The 15,484-nt window shown below is 46.1% G+C and overlaps 1 protein-coding gene across 1 annotated transcript in view; it reads left to right on the top strand.

The window, feature by feature from the left end:
• Nucleotides 1-15,484, top strand: part of ttc6 (tetratricopeptide repeat domain 6) — a 213,144-nt gene that overhangs the window by 135,720 nt on the left and 61,940 nt on the right. The window contains exons 18-19 of the mRNA XM_041214176.1: nucleotides 2,778-2,988; nucleotides 4,071-4,223. Coding sequence (XP_041070110.1) covers nucleotides 2,778-2,988; nucleotides 4,071-4,223 — 364 coding nt within the window. The remainder of the gene's footprint in view (nucleotides 1-2,777; nucleotides 2,989-4,070; nucleotides 4,224-15,484) is intronic.

Raw genomic sequence — 15,484 nt, 5'->3', positions numbered from 1 at the left:
CAATTTCAGCCCAATGCTTTCAGTGCAACAGGATGGGACACTATGGCAAACTGCACAAAGGCTCAAAGATTATCCATGAGGTTGAGACTGCAGCCCACAAGACACAAACATGCTTTTGTGTGAGGGCAAAAGGTCATGATTGCTCATTTTGGAATGCAGACATTTCAGTCAATGGCCATTTAACAAATTTTAAATTAGATCAGGAGCTGCCCTTACAGTCCTGTTGGACAAAGAACCGTGGCCGAGTGACTTTTGGCTTTGAACAACAGACATATATCTCTATGGGCTCGGACGAATCCAACTACCAGTCATCAGCATGATTATGAAGTCAAAGTATGGCGGCAAACAAATCTTCGAGCTGATGTACGTTATCCATAACCAGCCTTTCCCTTGAGCAGAGATGCCTGCGTAGCCTTGGCTCTCATCAAAACAGCAGGAAATATCAAGACAACCACCATCATTAATCAATCAATCACTCAGAACTGCAAGTTCCTGAGTACTTAAAGCAAAAAAAGGAAAGAAACAGTAATCTGATCAGGACTTCAGCTGTGAAGCGCCTTCTCCCTGTGGAGCAGGTTTGTCCATCCTTGTTACAGGTGTCGGAAAACCTTCAATGGTCAGACCAGCCAACCACCCAGGAGGTAACCACGATGCCTCCAGCGGAGGATGTAGAAGAGAGTGACCAGCAAACCTATGAGCCTCAACCTCCAGCTCAGATGGCGGTAGAACAGGTCAACACTGCAATCTGTTACGCTGCAACTGCCAGCCAGCATGCCAAAGCCACAAAAGATGCTGGAACCTGGTAGCAGCCGCTCATTGTTGACAGCGAAACGCAGAGTTGAGCGTTCCACTAAACCTGATTCTAGGCACAGAAATGATCATCTTCCATTATGGAGGACATGTCCATGATCCACACAATGACGGAAGAAGTGAAAGAAATCACAAGGAGATGAATTCAATATCCGTCCACCCTGCAAGAAATGAGTTTGAGTAGCAACCACCGACCAGTGCAGTGCAACAGCCAGACTGACTAAGTGTGATTCAACACAAAAGAATGGAAGGAAAGGATGAAAACATATGCAGATGCCAGAACAACCTTCAAACCTACAGGAAGAACCCGCAGTGACAGAGCCTACCTCTCCTCCGACAGTAGCACGAATGAGATATGGAAGGATTAGAAGTCCTCCAGACTGCCTGAACCTTTGCATTCAAGAACTTGAAGGGGGAAAGAGGGGAAATGATGATGTAATAATGACAATGTAAATGTATGATAGTAATAACAACGTAAGACTTAAGGTAAACTATAATCCTTTAAAATACATTGGATAAAGGCTTGGGGGAAGGTGTGGTATAAAGGTCTGGCACATATAGGGTTAATGTGGAACTGCGTACAGTACGACCCACAGAGTGATGTAAGAGAGCACATGACCTGTGCCTGGGGTGAGTCTAGTGTTGGACAGAGCTGCGTGTACCAGCAAGTGTGGAGGCAGCTCCTAGCTTGTACCCTTTACTTTATTGACTCAAGAATATTTACAAATATAAAGATTCGCAGTTAACTGACCTATAACTACAAAGACTTCTTCAGACCTACCAAATGGTTTCCAACACACTATAAACACCCTCTACTAGTCTGGGTCCTCTTCTAGGTATTTTGAGCCCAATTCTTCTGTGAAGGACAAAAGAGAATGTGATAAGGCACTGCCATCCTCAATGGCAATGACAGTTGCTCCTATTCCTTAAAAGTTACGCATCAGTGGTGTCAGGTCTTCAGCAGCCCCATGGCATTCTGACAAGTCATTAATTGCACATATCACTCCCATGTTCAGGAGCAACATGCCCCTGAGGCTCCTCAACTGGCGTCCCTGCTGGAGGTGGGTACCCTGAGGCCTTTTCTGAGGACTTCGGCTTGCACTCACCTTGCTGGAGCATAGCACATCACTGAACCTTTTCCGACACTTCATCCAACTTTCTTGCACCACCCTTCTTCTGCTAGCTGTGTTAATTATCATCCATGCTTGGACTGGGATGGCCTCCTCCTGCTTCCCTCTGGGAAGGAGGACCCCCCTCCCCCCTTTCATAGTCTCCAGTATGACCTTCAGGTCCAAGTCAGATGATCAAGGGTCTGCCCTGGCCCTGATAATAGGTCTCTGGCTCTCCTGAGACTTTCCAAGGTGCATTCAGTGATATCTTATCAACTTAAGCTACAGTAATAGCTGCTGCGGTGTGTTTATATTGGCCAATATTTGCATAGTCCTGCCTCCATTCTTGCTGGCCACCAGATCCATCTCCAAGAAAATTAAAAGAACACCCCCATGAAACTCAGGGCCAGCGACTGTTTCTCCCCATCAACCCCCACACCCCACCCCTACCCTGGGGGCAGGTTTGGAACCCAGAAACAGTCCTGACTTCCATTTCCTGAACGTAGCCTATAGTGATAGATTTTCAAATTACTGCCCGATGCAAGGTCACCTTTGTGAAATCAGTGGAAATTAAATTTGCACTGTTGCTATATCTGACAGCTGATCACAATCCTGTTATTATGCTTGGGCAGTAGGATGAACGTCTACTCCACTAGCAATACAAAAAGTAGAAATGCTTAATTGATTAATAGTTCAGTGGTATTAACTGGTTTTTTCTTCTGTTTCTGGAAGATCTAAAGTACACTACTGCTTAACATTGTCAATTTTACAAGTTCATTGGACCTTTACATCACTTATGTTTAATGTGTCACATTGCATACAATTAAAAAGTTGCTCATTCTTTATAATGTGTTTGAGACTTCACTATTTAGAAGAAGCTGTAAACAGTTTCAGCCAAGCACTGAAATTGGACCCATATTTTGCGGACGCATATAATGGACGTGGAAATGTATATATGGATTCTGCTCACAGAACTGGAATAAAGCAAGCACAAAAAGACTTTGTTCAAGCACTTCATTTAAATCCTAAGGGTGTGAATGCTAGACTCAACCTAGGATACAACTTTCAGGTGAGGAGGATTTCTGTGCTTCCCTATTATTTATTTGATGATATTGTTTTAAGTCTGTATTCGAGAAACATTTGCTGGAACTGCATAACAACTAGCACTTACAAAGCACCTTGGAATGTTTTTCTGAGAGGCACAAAGGGAAATATAGATGCTGAATCAAGGAAAGAGATATTAGGAGGAGGTGTACACAGAAGTTTAATCAAAGTGGCAAGTTTTAAAAGGAGGTGGGTGTTTAAGTAAGAGAGACAGAGCTGGAGGGGTTCAAGGCAGGGAATTCTAGGTTGTAGAACTAAGGTGGCTGAAGATAAAAAGAAGAGATGCCTTTGGAAAGGTTGTAGCTTGGAAGAAGGTCACGGAGATCATAATGAGGTGCTCCTCCGCCCCCCCCCAACCCCCCAAACCTCAAAAGAATATTCACCAGAGCAGTCAGCACACGTAGCTACCCTGGCAGGTTGGAAGCTGTTTGATCCCCGGTTAGCAGGCAGTTAACCTCAGCTGGCTGAAACCTGGCTGATCCCCAGTTAGTGGGCAATTGACCTTGGCTGGTTGAAAACTGTCTGATCCTAGCTGGCGGGCGCTTGTCCTCCATCGAGGTGAAAGGCTGCTGGTACCGATTGCCAGCTCATCTCTCCGTGGAGGAACTTAAACACAAGTAAAAGTGGAGTTTTACTCTGCAATCTGCTTTGGAAATGCTAACACTTCAAAAATTTTATGTATTTCACACAACATTCATTATCGCCTTGGTGAAAACAATAAATAAAACAAATGTAAATTTGCTGCACTGTGAAGGACATCTACTCAAGCATTGATACTCAAGAAGAAGATTCACTTGCTCAACCAAATATAAATTGCTGTCTAAAAACATAGATTAGCAGCTCTAATCAACTCTTGGTTTTGCATTTATAGATGTTCTGAAATTAGAAATGACACATAATTACATTTCTAGAACTAAATGTAATTTTAAAATACCTTAATTGTAAACTCATATGTACAGCATTTATAATACAATATGAATTGAAAACATGATTTTTCTTTTTAAATGAGTGACTGGCTTAATTAAAATGACAACTTCTCCCCTTAAGGTACTGGGAAGATTTCAAAAAGCATGGAATCAGTTTACAATTGCAATCGATATTGAACCAACATGTCAAGATGCTTATGAAGGTCGAGCAGTGGTCAATCTTCAGATGAACAATACCTTTGGGGCATTTCAGGATATCAATGCTGCATTGAAGGTGTGCTCAAGAATATTGCCCAAAAATTTCAAGGTACAAAACTCCAATGTAGCATGATTTGAAAACTATGATTTTCAAAAGGAGTGTTGTACTAAATTAAAGTTCTGGATTAAGTAAGTCTTAACATTATACTTAGAAAAAGCAGAGTATGATTAGAACAAGTCAACGTGGTTTTATGAAAGGGAAATCCTGTTTGAGAAATTTATTAGAGATTTTTGAAATATAACAAATATGGTAGATAAAGGGGAACTATTAGATTTAGTATAATTGGATTTCTAAAAGGCACTCAATAAGGTACCACACAAAAGGTTATACACAAGATAAGGGCTCATGGAGTTGGGTGTGATATATTAGCATGGATATAGGATTGTATAACAGACAAGAAGGATAAATGGGCATTTTCATATTGGCAGGCTGTGACTAGTGGAGTACTGCAAAAATCAGTCCTGGGGCCTCTGCTATTTACAATCTAAATTAATGAGGAAGAGACAGAGAGTAATGTATGTAAATTGGCTGATGATACAAAGCTAAGTGGGAATGTAAGCTATGAGGAAGACATAGAGGCTGCAAAGAGATATAGACAGGTTAAGCAATTGGGCAACTGGATGGCAAATGGAGTATAATGTGGGTAGTGTGAGGGTATTCACTTTGGTTGTAAGAATGGAAAAGCAGATTTAGAAAAAAGGGCATGAAACTTGTAAATGTTGATGTTCTGAGAGAAACTTGGGTGTAATCATACAAGGAAAAAAATGTTAGCATGCAGGTACAGCAAATAATTGGGAAAGCAAATGAGTACAAGAAGAAAGAAGTCTTGCTACAATTGTACGGGGCTTTGACGAGACCACACCTGGATTACTGTGTGCAATTATGGTCTCCATGTTTAAAGAAGGATATACATGCATTGGAGGCAATACAATTAATGTTCACCAGATTGGTCCCTGGGATGAGAGGGTTGTCCTGTGATGAGAGGCTGAGTAAATTAGGTCTATTTTCTGTGGAACTTAGAAGAATGAAGGGTGATCTCATTGAATCATTCAAGATCATAAAAGGGGCTTAACAGGCTAGATACTGAGAGGTTGTTTCCCTGGCTGGGGGAAAGAACAAAATTGAGGACATGGGGGCACAGTCTCAGGATAAGGAGCTGATGTTTTAGGACTAAGTGAAAAATCCTCTCTTCACTTAAGGGTTTTGAATCTTTGGAATTCTGTACCCCAAAGGATTGTGGATGCACCAGCGATTATATTTAAGGCTTAAGATAAACATATTTCTTGTATCTTAGGAATCAAGGGATATGGAGAGCAGATGGGAAAATGGAGCTGAAGCCCAAGTTCAGTCATGATCACATTGAATGGCAGAGCAGACTCAAGGGGCCATATGGTCTTCTTTGGCTCCCATTATGTTCTTAAGAAATTTGGAACTGGATTTTCTCCAGAAGCAGGAAACAGGAGCTGGGACTATTTCCATGTCAGAAACCGGCCTCTGGTAGGAAACGGACAGGGGCTCAGACTTTTTGTGGGGGCGGGGTGGGGGGTGAGCTCTTAGTTGATATGGAGACACATTTCCAGTCTAATTAAAGCTAGTGGGGACAGGAATGGAGGCAGGTCAAATGAAATGGGAGACTTATTCAGGCATCCATAGCAGACATCAGAGGCTGCTGGTTATCCTCAGGAACAGTTTGTGCCAAAGCCTTCCAATGCATCAAAAGGAAGTGAGGCCATAGGGGAACTGGAGGACAAGCACCCATGAGAGAGAGGAGGAAGGTCCTCTTCCTGGAGGGTGGTAGGTAGCCACCTGGTCATGGATAGGGGCGCACCTCACTGTTCAGCGTACTCTCCTTCTATCCCCCAATTCCTTCTCCTATGTTACCTGATTTTCCTCCCCTCATGAGCCACTTCCATGGCCTCACCATCCTCAAGGTCCACACCTCACTGGAGGGATACAGAGAGCATGCAACAGACCACAAGGACCACAACTCTTGCAGGAGTGCATTGCATGTAGCACCTGACTGGTCCTTGTGCTAGACCCAGCAATGGGTCTGTCTGAGCCTGCAATGTTCCATTGGTTCAGAATCTGATGTGTCATTCAGCCTTGGTGAAGAGGGCATCTGTCACGTGTGATGCACCAGTATGCATCTGCCTGTGAGATGCTGCAGAGACCTGCACTGAAGGCAGCAGAGATTTTTGTGACCATCTGCCCAGGATCATAATCTCCTTCCACACTGATTCTCAGTCATCCTCTGGTATCTCCTCTGTCTGTGGATACTGTGCTCAGGATAGTGTCTCCCTCTCCTCCAATGGCATCCTGATGACCAACTCTCTGCTCTTCTTGTGCCACTGGTACTCATCAACAATGGCCTCAATTTCTAAGCCCACAGCTCCCAATTTCAGCTGCAGCTTTGTTGGTGCTCAGCTAGGGTCTAAAACAACGACTGATTTGATGCCCATGTGATGCCAGATGGCTGGCAACCATCTGAATTGGCAAAGCTGGCTATTCCTCTGACCTGTAATGGGCTCTGCTGTATTTTTTACTTTAAAGGGGTAAGCCCTTTAACCTATAATAAGCATATATGCTTATCTTCAGAAACTTATCTGACCTCCATGACATGCCCCAACATGGTCCTCACCTGACTTCAGATGGTCTGAGGCAAGCAACTGCAGAATGCTGACCAGAAAATCCAGAAATGTACTTTTAAACAGCCCTTAATGTCAATTGGTTTATTTAGCAACGTAGGCAAGTTCACAGGCCCACACAGCACCCCATCTCCCTACCCTGGGGAAATTTAAGACATTGGAAATGGATACGGGATGTCCAGATGCACAGTGTCACTGCCATTTCTCCCAACTGCCTGCCTGTGTTCTGGCCCGATTCAGGCCCCAAAAATCTGCTCCATGCATCACTGCAATGTCAGGCAGTGGGACTAATTAGCATTTATGTCACCCAAAAGTGAAATGGGAAATTACTAACCCGATTGTGGTTGGTTCCACAACCACTGAACTCCCAATGGCATCCTCTTTGGGCAAATAAATGCTGGCCTTTCCAGCAATGCAAACAACCCAAAAATGAATGAAATGAAACTTAATGTGCTGTGATTGTATTAAAAGGAAGACAAAATATCTTTCCTTCGATAGATGGTCCCATACTACTTAATTCAAAATGTCTTAGTTTTAATTAAACTGATGCATCTCAAAGTTGCAGATGACAATAAACATTTTTGTGTTAGTGATTAATATCAAACTTAATGCTGTAAACTGATTTTACAATTTAATAGAAGAATGTTTATATATTTTATTTTGGACAATAAATTTAGGGAGCACACTTACATGTTGCCAATTCTTGAGCCTCCAATTTGTGGGCTGCAAGTGTAACGATTCTTGCTGTTGCAGTTCTGTGCCTGATGTGTCAGTTAGAAATGGCAGATATTTTTTAGAAAAGAAAGCATTATTAAAAATTTGTGTCAGCTGAAAATAAAATTAATTGTTTTGTGATTGCCATGATCCAGAGAATTGCCCAATTCTAAAGGTAACAGTTGTTATTTATAACCTTTAATCTGTGCAATAACTATTTACAGTAAAATCTTGAGTCAAATTCAAGGGGAAGCGCACCCAAATGTGTATTAAAGGGAGCTTTGTAATAGCCGAGGAGGCCCTATACCCACATGAATGTGTCTCTATGTAACTCGATATGCCTACAAATGTGGCCCATGTCAAAAACAACAGATTCAAATGCTGAATGAAAGCAAAGTAGTAGATGTGTGAAAAAGTCTTTTTTCAATTTGTTCACACCTTATTGTTGTATTATTATAATGATATAATCTTTGGGCTTACTTACTGTATAAGACACAAGGCACCAATCAGTCCTAAGATATTTGGTGAACACATTGTGGATTCATTTATTAAGATGAGGAACATGAGAACAGAGACATCAGAGTTGTGTGCGCATGCACTGCTCAAAGCAAAAGTGAAGCTTAAGACTGGATCACATGACATTTCCCTTCTAGCGAAATCATGCTGAGATCCCTTAAAGGCATATTATAACACTTACAATGACCTGACCTTGTAAAAACAAAAACAGAATTACCTGGAAAAACTCAGCAGGTCTGGCAGCATCGGCAGAGAAGAACAAAGTTGACGTTTCGAGTCCTCATGACCCTTCAACAGAACTAAGTAAAAATAGGAGAGGGGTGAAATATAAGCTGGTTTAAGGTGGGGGGGGGCGGTTGTAGGGACAAGCAAGCAGTGATAGGAGCAGATAACCAAAAGATGTCACAGCCAAAAGAACAAAGAGGTGTTGAAGGTGGTGATATTATCTAAAAGAATGTGCTAATTAAGAATGGATGGCAGGACACGCAAGGTAAAGCTCTAGTGGGGGTGGGGTGAAATAAGACTAAAAGGGCATAAAAGCTATAGATTTAAAAATAATGGAAATAGGTGGGAAAAGAAAAATCTGTATAGATTATTGGAAAAAACAAAAGGGAGGGGGAAGAAATGGAAAGGAAGCTGTGGCTTTGCTATGAAAAGGCTGGGAGTTATCGCTGGAAAAACTAATCTTTTTCGGCTTAGTGTGTTGCTTTCAGATGTGCACATGACAGTCTGCCATGTCATCAATGCAGTCAAAAATGTTTTCAGTGTTTTTGTTCTGGGATTTTGTACTGCAGCACTTTTCTATGGCCTTCATGGCATCAGTCAGGGCAACTCGCATTTCTTGTAGGTTTGGACTAGTGGTGGGAACGTTCTCTGTTTGGGCTGCCTTGAGCCACTTTAGCAGAGCTTCTTTGATGTCAAGATAGGCAGCTGTTCTCATCCATACTGGAGAGAATCTCTGTTTGTCGAACTGTTCCAAGATGTTTGCATTATGTTACGTAATGTTGGACAAGCTTGATGGCGGAATCTCCCACTCCTCTGCAATGTCCACTTTCCTCTTCTTGCCATGGTTTTCCATTTGCTGCATCAACTTCACCTTCTCTCCGATTGATAACACTTAAGCCAAAATTTTCCGTTAGGGAGGCGGAGCAGGTGCTGACTCGGCCGTGCAGCCATTTTGCACGGGCGGGCCAATTAAGGCCCACTCAATGCATTTCCGACTCCTGTGGAGAGCAGGAGCCTAAAGTTTGCAGTGGGTGTGTACAGACCACCTGGTCCAATGGCGACCCAGCAGTCTGTATAAAAAAAGGCCAGGCAGCCTCCTTTAGGCTGTTCACTATGGCAGGCTGCAGGTGGCACTGCAGGCGGTCTGCTTAACAAGCCAATGTTGAGGGAAGGCCAGAGGAGGAGGGCAGGCTGCAGGTTGTGGCCCAGGAACAGGGCAGGCTGCAGGGGAGGCCAGCGGGGGGCCAATGTGCCCCTCGCTTTTCTGATGACTGCCTTGCTGCCCTTGTCGAGGAGGTGGCAGCATGGCGGGGTATGCTGTATCCTCAGGATGGGAGGAGGAGGGCCACCCGCATGATGAAGCGTGCCTGGGAGGAGGTGGCGGAGGTGGTGAGCTCCCGCGATGTGGTGCGGCACACCTGGATCCAGTGCCATAAGTGCTTCAAATGATTTGTTGCGCTCTGGAAGGGTGAGGGACCATCTTGGCATTGGGCATTTAACCCAGCAGCTAGCCCAGCAGGTAGCCTTAGCCTTTGAGCAACCCCACCCCCAACATCTTAGTGTCATGACTGCATTGACTCATGTTGCGCATTTGTCGCACGCTGGGTGGTCAAGCAGATAGTGCCCATGCTTACATCAGCCTCAGGTGGTTCATGAGGAAATGGGTTCTCCCCGCACCATGTGTTGCTCTTAGTCGCACATGAGTAGTCTGGGGGCAACCTGCAGGAGATGCAGCTAGGCTCATACTCAGAACTCCAACACATGTCCTATTCACAGTGATGAGATTGTGGAAGGGGAGCCTCAAGGTCTCGTGGCCAAGAGCCATCTGGTGCCCTCAGCACCTAGTTGCGCTGCCTTTCCATGGGAGCTAAGACTGTGGGCTGAATTTTGCCCTTGATGGGTGGGTGGGCCCGACTAACTCAGCGGCGGGTGGGCAGCCAATCACTGCTGCTGAAACGGGCCCCACCGCCATTTTACATGGTCAGGCCAATTAAGGCCTGCCCAGCATGACGACCAATGGGAAGCGCTATGTGCTTCCTGTGCAGGCGGTGGGTGGAGGGGAATTCCTCAACAGCAAGAGTGCGCTCTTTCACACATGCACACGAAGGAGCGCACATCTCCCTGAGGCTAAGTGGTGCCTCAAGGAGATCGCTGAAAAGGCTGTGAAAGATTAAAAATAGAAGAATAAAAAAAATCATTAACATGTCCCCTTCAAGTGAAAATGTCATACGAGATGGGACATGTTAATGAAGTACACAAAAACTTTATTAAACTTTTTAAAATCCGAAATCAAACCTCATCCCACCAGTGGATGAGGTTTGTTAAAAGATCACTTACCCGCCTGCCCATTGGGCCCGTGTGCCGAGCCGAAGTTCACATGGGCTCCTCAAAATCGGTGACTTAATGGCCTTAAATTAATGGCGGGTGCGCGTTGCGTTGCATAGCGCGTCTGCTGACCTAAACATCGTGATGCTGTGTGCTGACGTCGGGACACTCACACGACATTTTAAGCACTGACGTGTGGACTCTGCCATCTGCACGTCAACCAGAAAATTCAGCGTGTGAGTTTCTGAAAGCGATAGACGTAGAATGTGTCCATGGTGGCCGTTGCCGGGGTGGGGGGTGGGGGGCGGTAGTTGGGAGCGGCTGTACTATATTTTTGTGACCGATCACCAGTAGCGTGGACAGGAGGCACTGGAGGTCTCAGATGGGCCACTGTGGTTGGAGTGCGATGTGCACGTGCAGAGTACATGAGTGATTAGCCACAATGCATGGTCCTCTGTTTTGCAGGAGAAAAATGCGCATAAAATGCACGAACAGTCGGGCATGGGAGGCAGCCAGGCCCAGCTCATCATCTTGAGCCATTTCGAACAGGAGGCCCTGGAGCTAGAAATCCGCTACGTGCCCAGGTCCACAGGTGTCGGTGAGGCTGGGGTGGAGCAGCCAGATATTTGAGGCCTACAGTCCCATCTGCTCTGTCTTCCTTATGTACCTGTGCTGCTACCTTAAAAGGGCCTGTCGACATGCCCAGCAAGGTCCCCCTGTCTTCCCACCATCCAAAGCACTGATGATTGTTGGAATTGTTAATGCAGCAACACTGCTTATTCACAGACTGGTAGAGTCAGACGTATGGGTCACAGACAAAGGTCCCTCAGCCCTTCGAAGATGCGCGTGTCTAGCACTTTCCAAAGTCGCCTTATCCCATTTCTGACCACTATCCCCCTGGCCTTGTTTACTGCAAATCCAAATACTTATTATTACATCCTAGGAGGGTTTCTGCCTCCACCACCCTTTCAGCCAGTATGTCCCACATTACTGTGTGCAAAATTTCCTCATCACCTCACCTATCAACCTTGTGCCCCTTACCTTAAATGTCACCAGGTTAATCATCCCTCTGCCAAGGGGAACAGTTGTTTTCTGTCTACCCAATCTATGCCCCTCATAATGTTATGAAGCTCAATAATGTCACCCCTCAATCTCCTGTGCTCCACGGCAAATACTCCCAGTCTATGCTATGTCTCCTCATAACCCCAACTCTCCAGCCCAGCATGCATTCTGATCAGCGACTTCTGCACTCTCTTCACTCCAATCACATCCCTCCCATGAAGCGCTGGTCACAACTGAACACAGAAGTGTAGCTGTGGCCTCAGCAGCATTTTCTGCATTTGCAACATGACCTCCCTGTTCCTATATTCTATTCCTCGGCTATTAAAGGCAAGTATAGTATTTACCTTCTTAAATACCTTATGTACCTGTGCCCCTACCTTAAAAGGGCCTGTCGACATGCCCAGCAAGGTCCCTCTGATCCTCCTTACTTTCCACAGTCCTACCATTCCTCATGTATTTCCGTACCTTGTGTTTGTCCTGCCCAAGTACATCACCTCACACTTATCCACGTAACATTCTATTTGGCATTCCTTAGACCAGCTGTATCCGCCTGTAATGTTTGGGCCTCCTCCTGACTATATGCCACCCCACCAATGTTCGTCTCCTTAGGTTCTTGGAGGTCGAGTGCATTATGAACCAGGGGGAAAAGGATGAAGTGTGTCACTGTGTGGACACTAACTGATCCACTGTCCTTGTTGCTATTTTCAACATCAGAGGCTGCTGACCAGGCTCCATTATAGATGGCCTTTGGGTGTGAGAGGGGACCTCAACTGTCACCTGCATCACACCATTTCAGTGAGGCAGGCACCAGTGTAGAGACTAGCACATTGGTGGGAATTGTAACATCGGCTGGTGTCCCGGGGCACAGTGGAGAGGGCACTTCACAATCGCTGGAGGAGCTGGCAGAGACAGAGAGTGCTGTTGGCGCCAGCAGCCGGAGGACTGCAGGGGACCAGGCGCATGCTGAGTCGGGCTATGATGATGTGCCTCTGGAGTCGTCTGTGATGCAGCAGTTGCAGGAAATGCAGCCGGGTGTGCGGGAGCATCTGGGAGTGTTGCATGGGACGATGCTTCACTTGGTGTCCGTGGTGGAGGAATCCACGCGGAGCATGAGTGATGCCATGAGCCTCATGTCAGAGCGTTATGCTTCCTCCATGGAGAGAGTGGTGACTCTCATGGAGAGGGGCTTCCAGCAGAACAACCAGCTTCTCTTGGGGATATGCTCAGGCCTGCAAGCCCTCACAGTGCCAGTGGCATGGCTGGTCATTGGCAATGTGGGAGATGGTCTGGGCACCAAGTGTCCCAGCTAAGTGCCCATCCATCTATGGTAAGCAGGGAGGTCCAAAGCAACCTCACGGCGCAGCAGCTGCCTGTCGTCTCTGCGGGCTCCTCTCATGGCGCTCTGGATGAGGGCAGCAGCTCCTCCATTCCTCTGCCAGTGACCGTTGCATCCGTTGAGGCTGCAACGACTGGGGCAATGCCAGCTATGGAACTGGCTACTGCCAGCACAGGCTCCACAGGCCAGAGGACGTCCGCCAAGGTCATCGAGGTCAACAGGACAGCAGAGTCAGCAGGCTGTCTCAGAAGCCACTCCGAGTGATGGGGCAGCACCAAGACGTAACACCCGCAAACGTAAGCATAGGCACGTTAGGCATTCCACGGGTTTATCACTGGTGCTTTTGTGTTGGCCCCAGATTAGGGAATTATTATTTTTTGGTGTTGTAAAGGCATTTGGGATTCATTTTGTTGGACCATATGATGGGTCAAAGTAAAATTCAAATGTGTTACCATGGCTGAGGGTGGCTCCTTTGTCCTGCATTTGTATGTTTCACAGACATGTCATGAGTGTTTGAGTGGACATTGATGTTTATGTCCAAAGCCATTAGTTGCAGCTGATGATCACACGCACTATCTGCACGTTCATGGAGTGGAAGCACTTCCTGTTGACGAAGGCACCGGGCTCACCTGCTGGCACCTTGATGGCCACATGTGTACAGTCTATTGCACCCTGGACGCAGGGGAAACCAGCAATGGCTGTGAAGCCACTGGCTCGCTGTGTCTGACTTGCCTAGTCGCAGGGGAAGTGGATGAAGGTCAATGCCAGTCTGATCAGAGCGTCTGTGACCTGCTTGACACAAGTGTGGACAGCTGAATGGGAGACACCGCAAAGATCACCCACTGAGCCCTGGAAGGAGCCAGATGCATAGAAGTGGAGGGCAACTGTGACCTTCAGAGCCACTGGCATGGGGTGTCCACCCACACAGTTAGGGGAGATCTCAGGGCCAATCATCTGACAGATATAGTTCACTCTTCCCCTTGACAGTCGGACCCTCCTTCGGCACTGCACCTCGGTCATATTGAGGTAGCTGCTTCTCCGCCTGGATACCCTGGCAGCAGGATAGTGGCATCTTCTGCGGCCCCTTCCACCTTGGAGTACCTCTCGGCCCAGCGCCCCTTGTGCCTGCGCCACAAACTCCCAAAGGTGGCTCCCCTGGAGGCTGATTGTGCACTCCTGGCTTCCTCCTTATTCTAGCCCTCCCTTCCTCCTCAGGAGGAACTGCCTCCAGTGGACATATCAGAACCCATACCCAAGCTAAAGGGAGGCCTCCGGAAAGCTGCAGGTCTGATAAAGATTCCTGACTGCAGAGTGCTGAGCTGAAGGTTGAAAGGACAGAGAAAGCTGTTGGAAATCGATCTGAACTGCTACAGATCACACAGGCAAGTTTAAAACACTTTCTGCAATAAATACTCACAGACCAGATTGACAACCCCACTGAACCCTCTTATCCTGCCCATGGATGAGTTTTATTAAAAAGTCTCTTACCCACCTGCCCATTGCGCCCCTGTGCCGAGCTGAAAAAAATCACACAGGCACCTGAAAATTGGTGTTGATTGCCGAGTTAAGGGCCTTAACAAGCCCGTTAATTAACGGCGGGTGCGCGTCGCACTTCATCACGCGCCCGCCCAAAATATCACGATGGCGCAACGTCACTACACGTCATTTTACATGCTAACGCGTGGGGCCTGCCCCCCCCCCCCCCCAAAATTCTGCCCTTAACTTTCTCATAGGTTTAGCCATTCTTGCAGGTTTCACACATCCTTTCACAGGGAGATCTCGATCTCAAATGATGGTTTTCCCAGTGTTCCATGATTTTGCACACGTGTGGTCTAACTGTGCTGGGATTGGTCGCTGCAGTCATATGACAAGTTTAGGTTCAGCTAATCCAGAGTGATCAGTGGGAAGTTTCAGCTTATCACAGGCATCTTTCTGTTGGATTTGCTGTCCTGCCAGTGAGAATGGTTGATGACTTTGACGCGAGCAGAATTTCATATCATCAGAGTTTGGCTCATCACGATTTCACTGTAGCTTCCTGCTTGATTAATCAACATACTGTTTTTGGCTTTCCATAATCATTTATATTTACGGCAATTGTGTTTTATCTTTCCATAATTTAGAACAAGGTACTCTCTTGCTGCAGTTTCGATTAACTGTTCAGCTTCTTGCAGACATTTTATATTAGAAAAAGCAGAGGAGGTAGAAAGAGGGTATTCCAAATAATTGCACTACCCGTATTCACTTCAATCACTGCTGCAGTGATAACCACAGAGTTTCCTTCTTCCCTCAAGATTTACATTCCAGTCAGTGAGTTATAGCACCTACCTAGTGTTACCATAGCATCGGCAGCTAACTCAGTACTGACCACAAGTAAATATTGGACCTTCTTGGTCTGCATGTCTCACAAGGGGGATATAGCACACCCAATTACATCAAACTTTGAAGCTATTACT

This window comes from Carcharodon carcharias, chromosome 20, assembly GCF_017639515.1.
Source record: "Carcharodon carcharias isolate sCarCar2 chromosome 20, sCarCar2.pri, whole genome shotgun sequence".
NCBI classification, from domain to species: domain Eukaryota; kingdom Metazoa; phylum Chordata; class Chondrichthyes; order Lamniformes; family Lamnidae; genus Carcharodon; species Carcharodon carcharias.
Note: the sequence above shows the minus strand (reverse complement) of the source record. Positions and strands in the feature narration are given on the sequence as shown.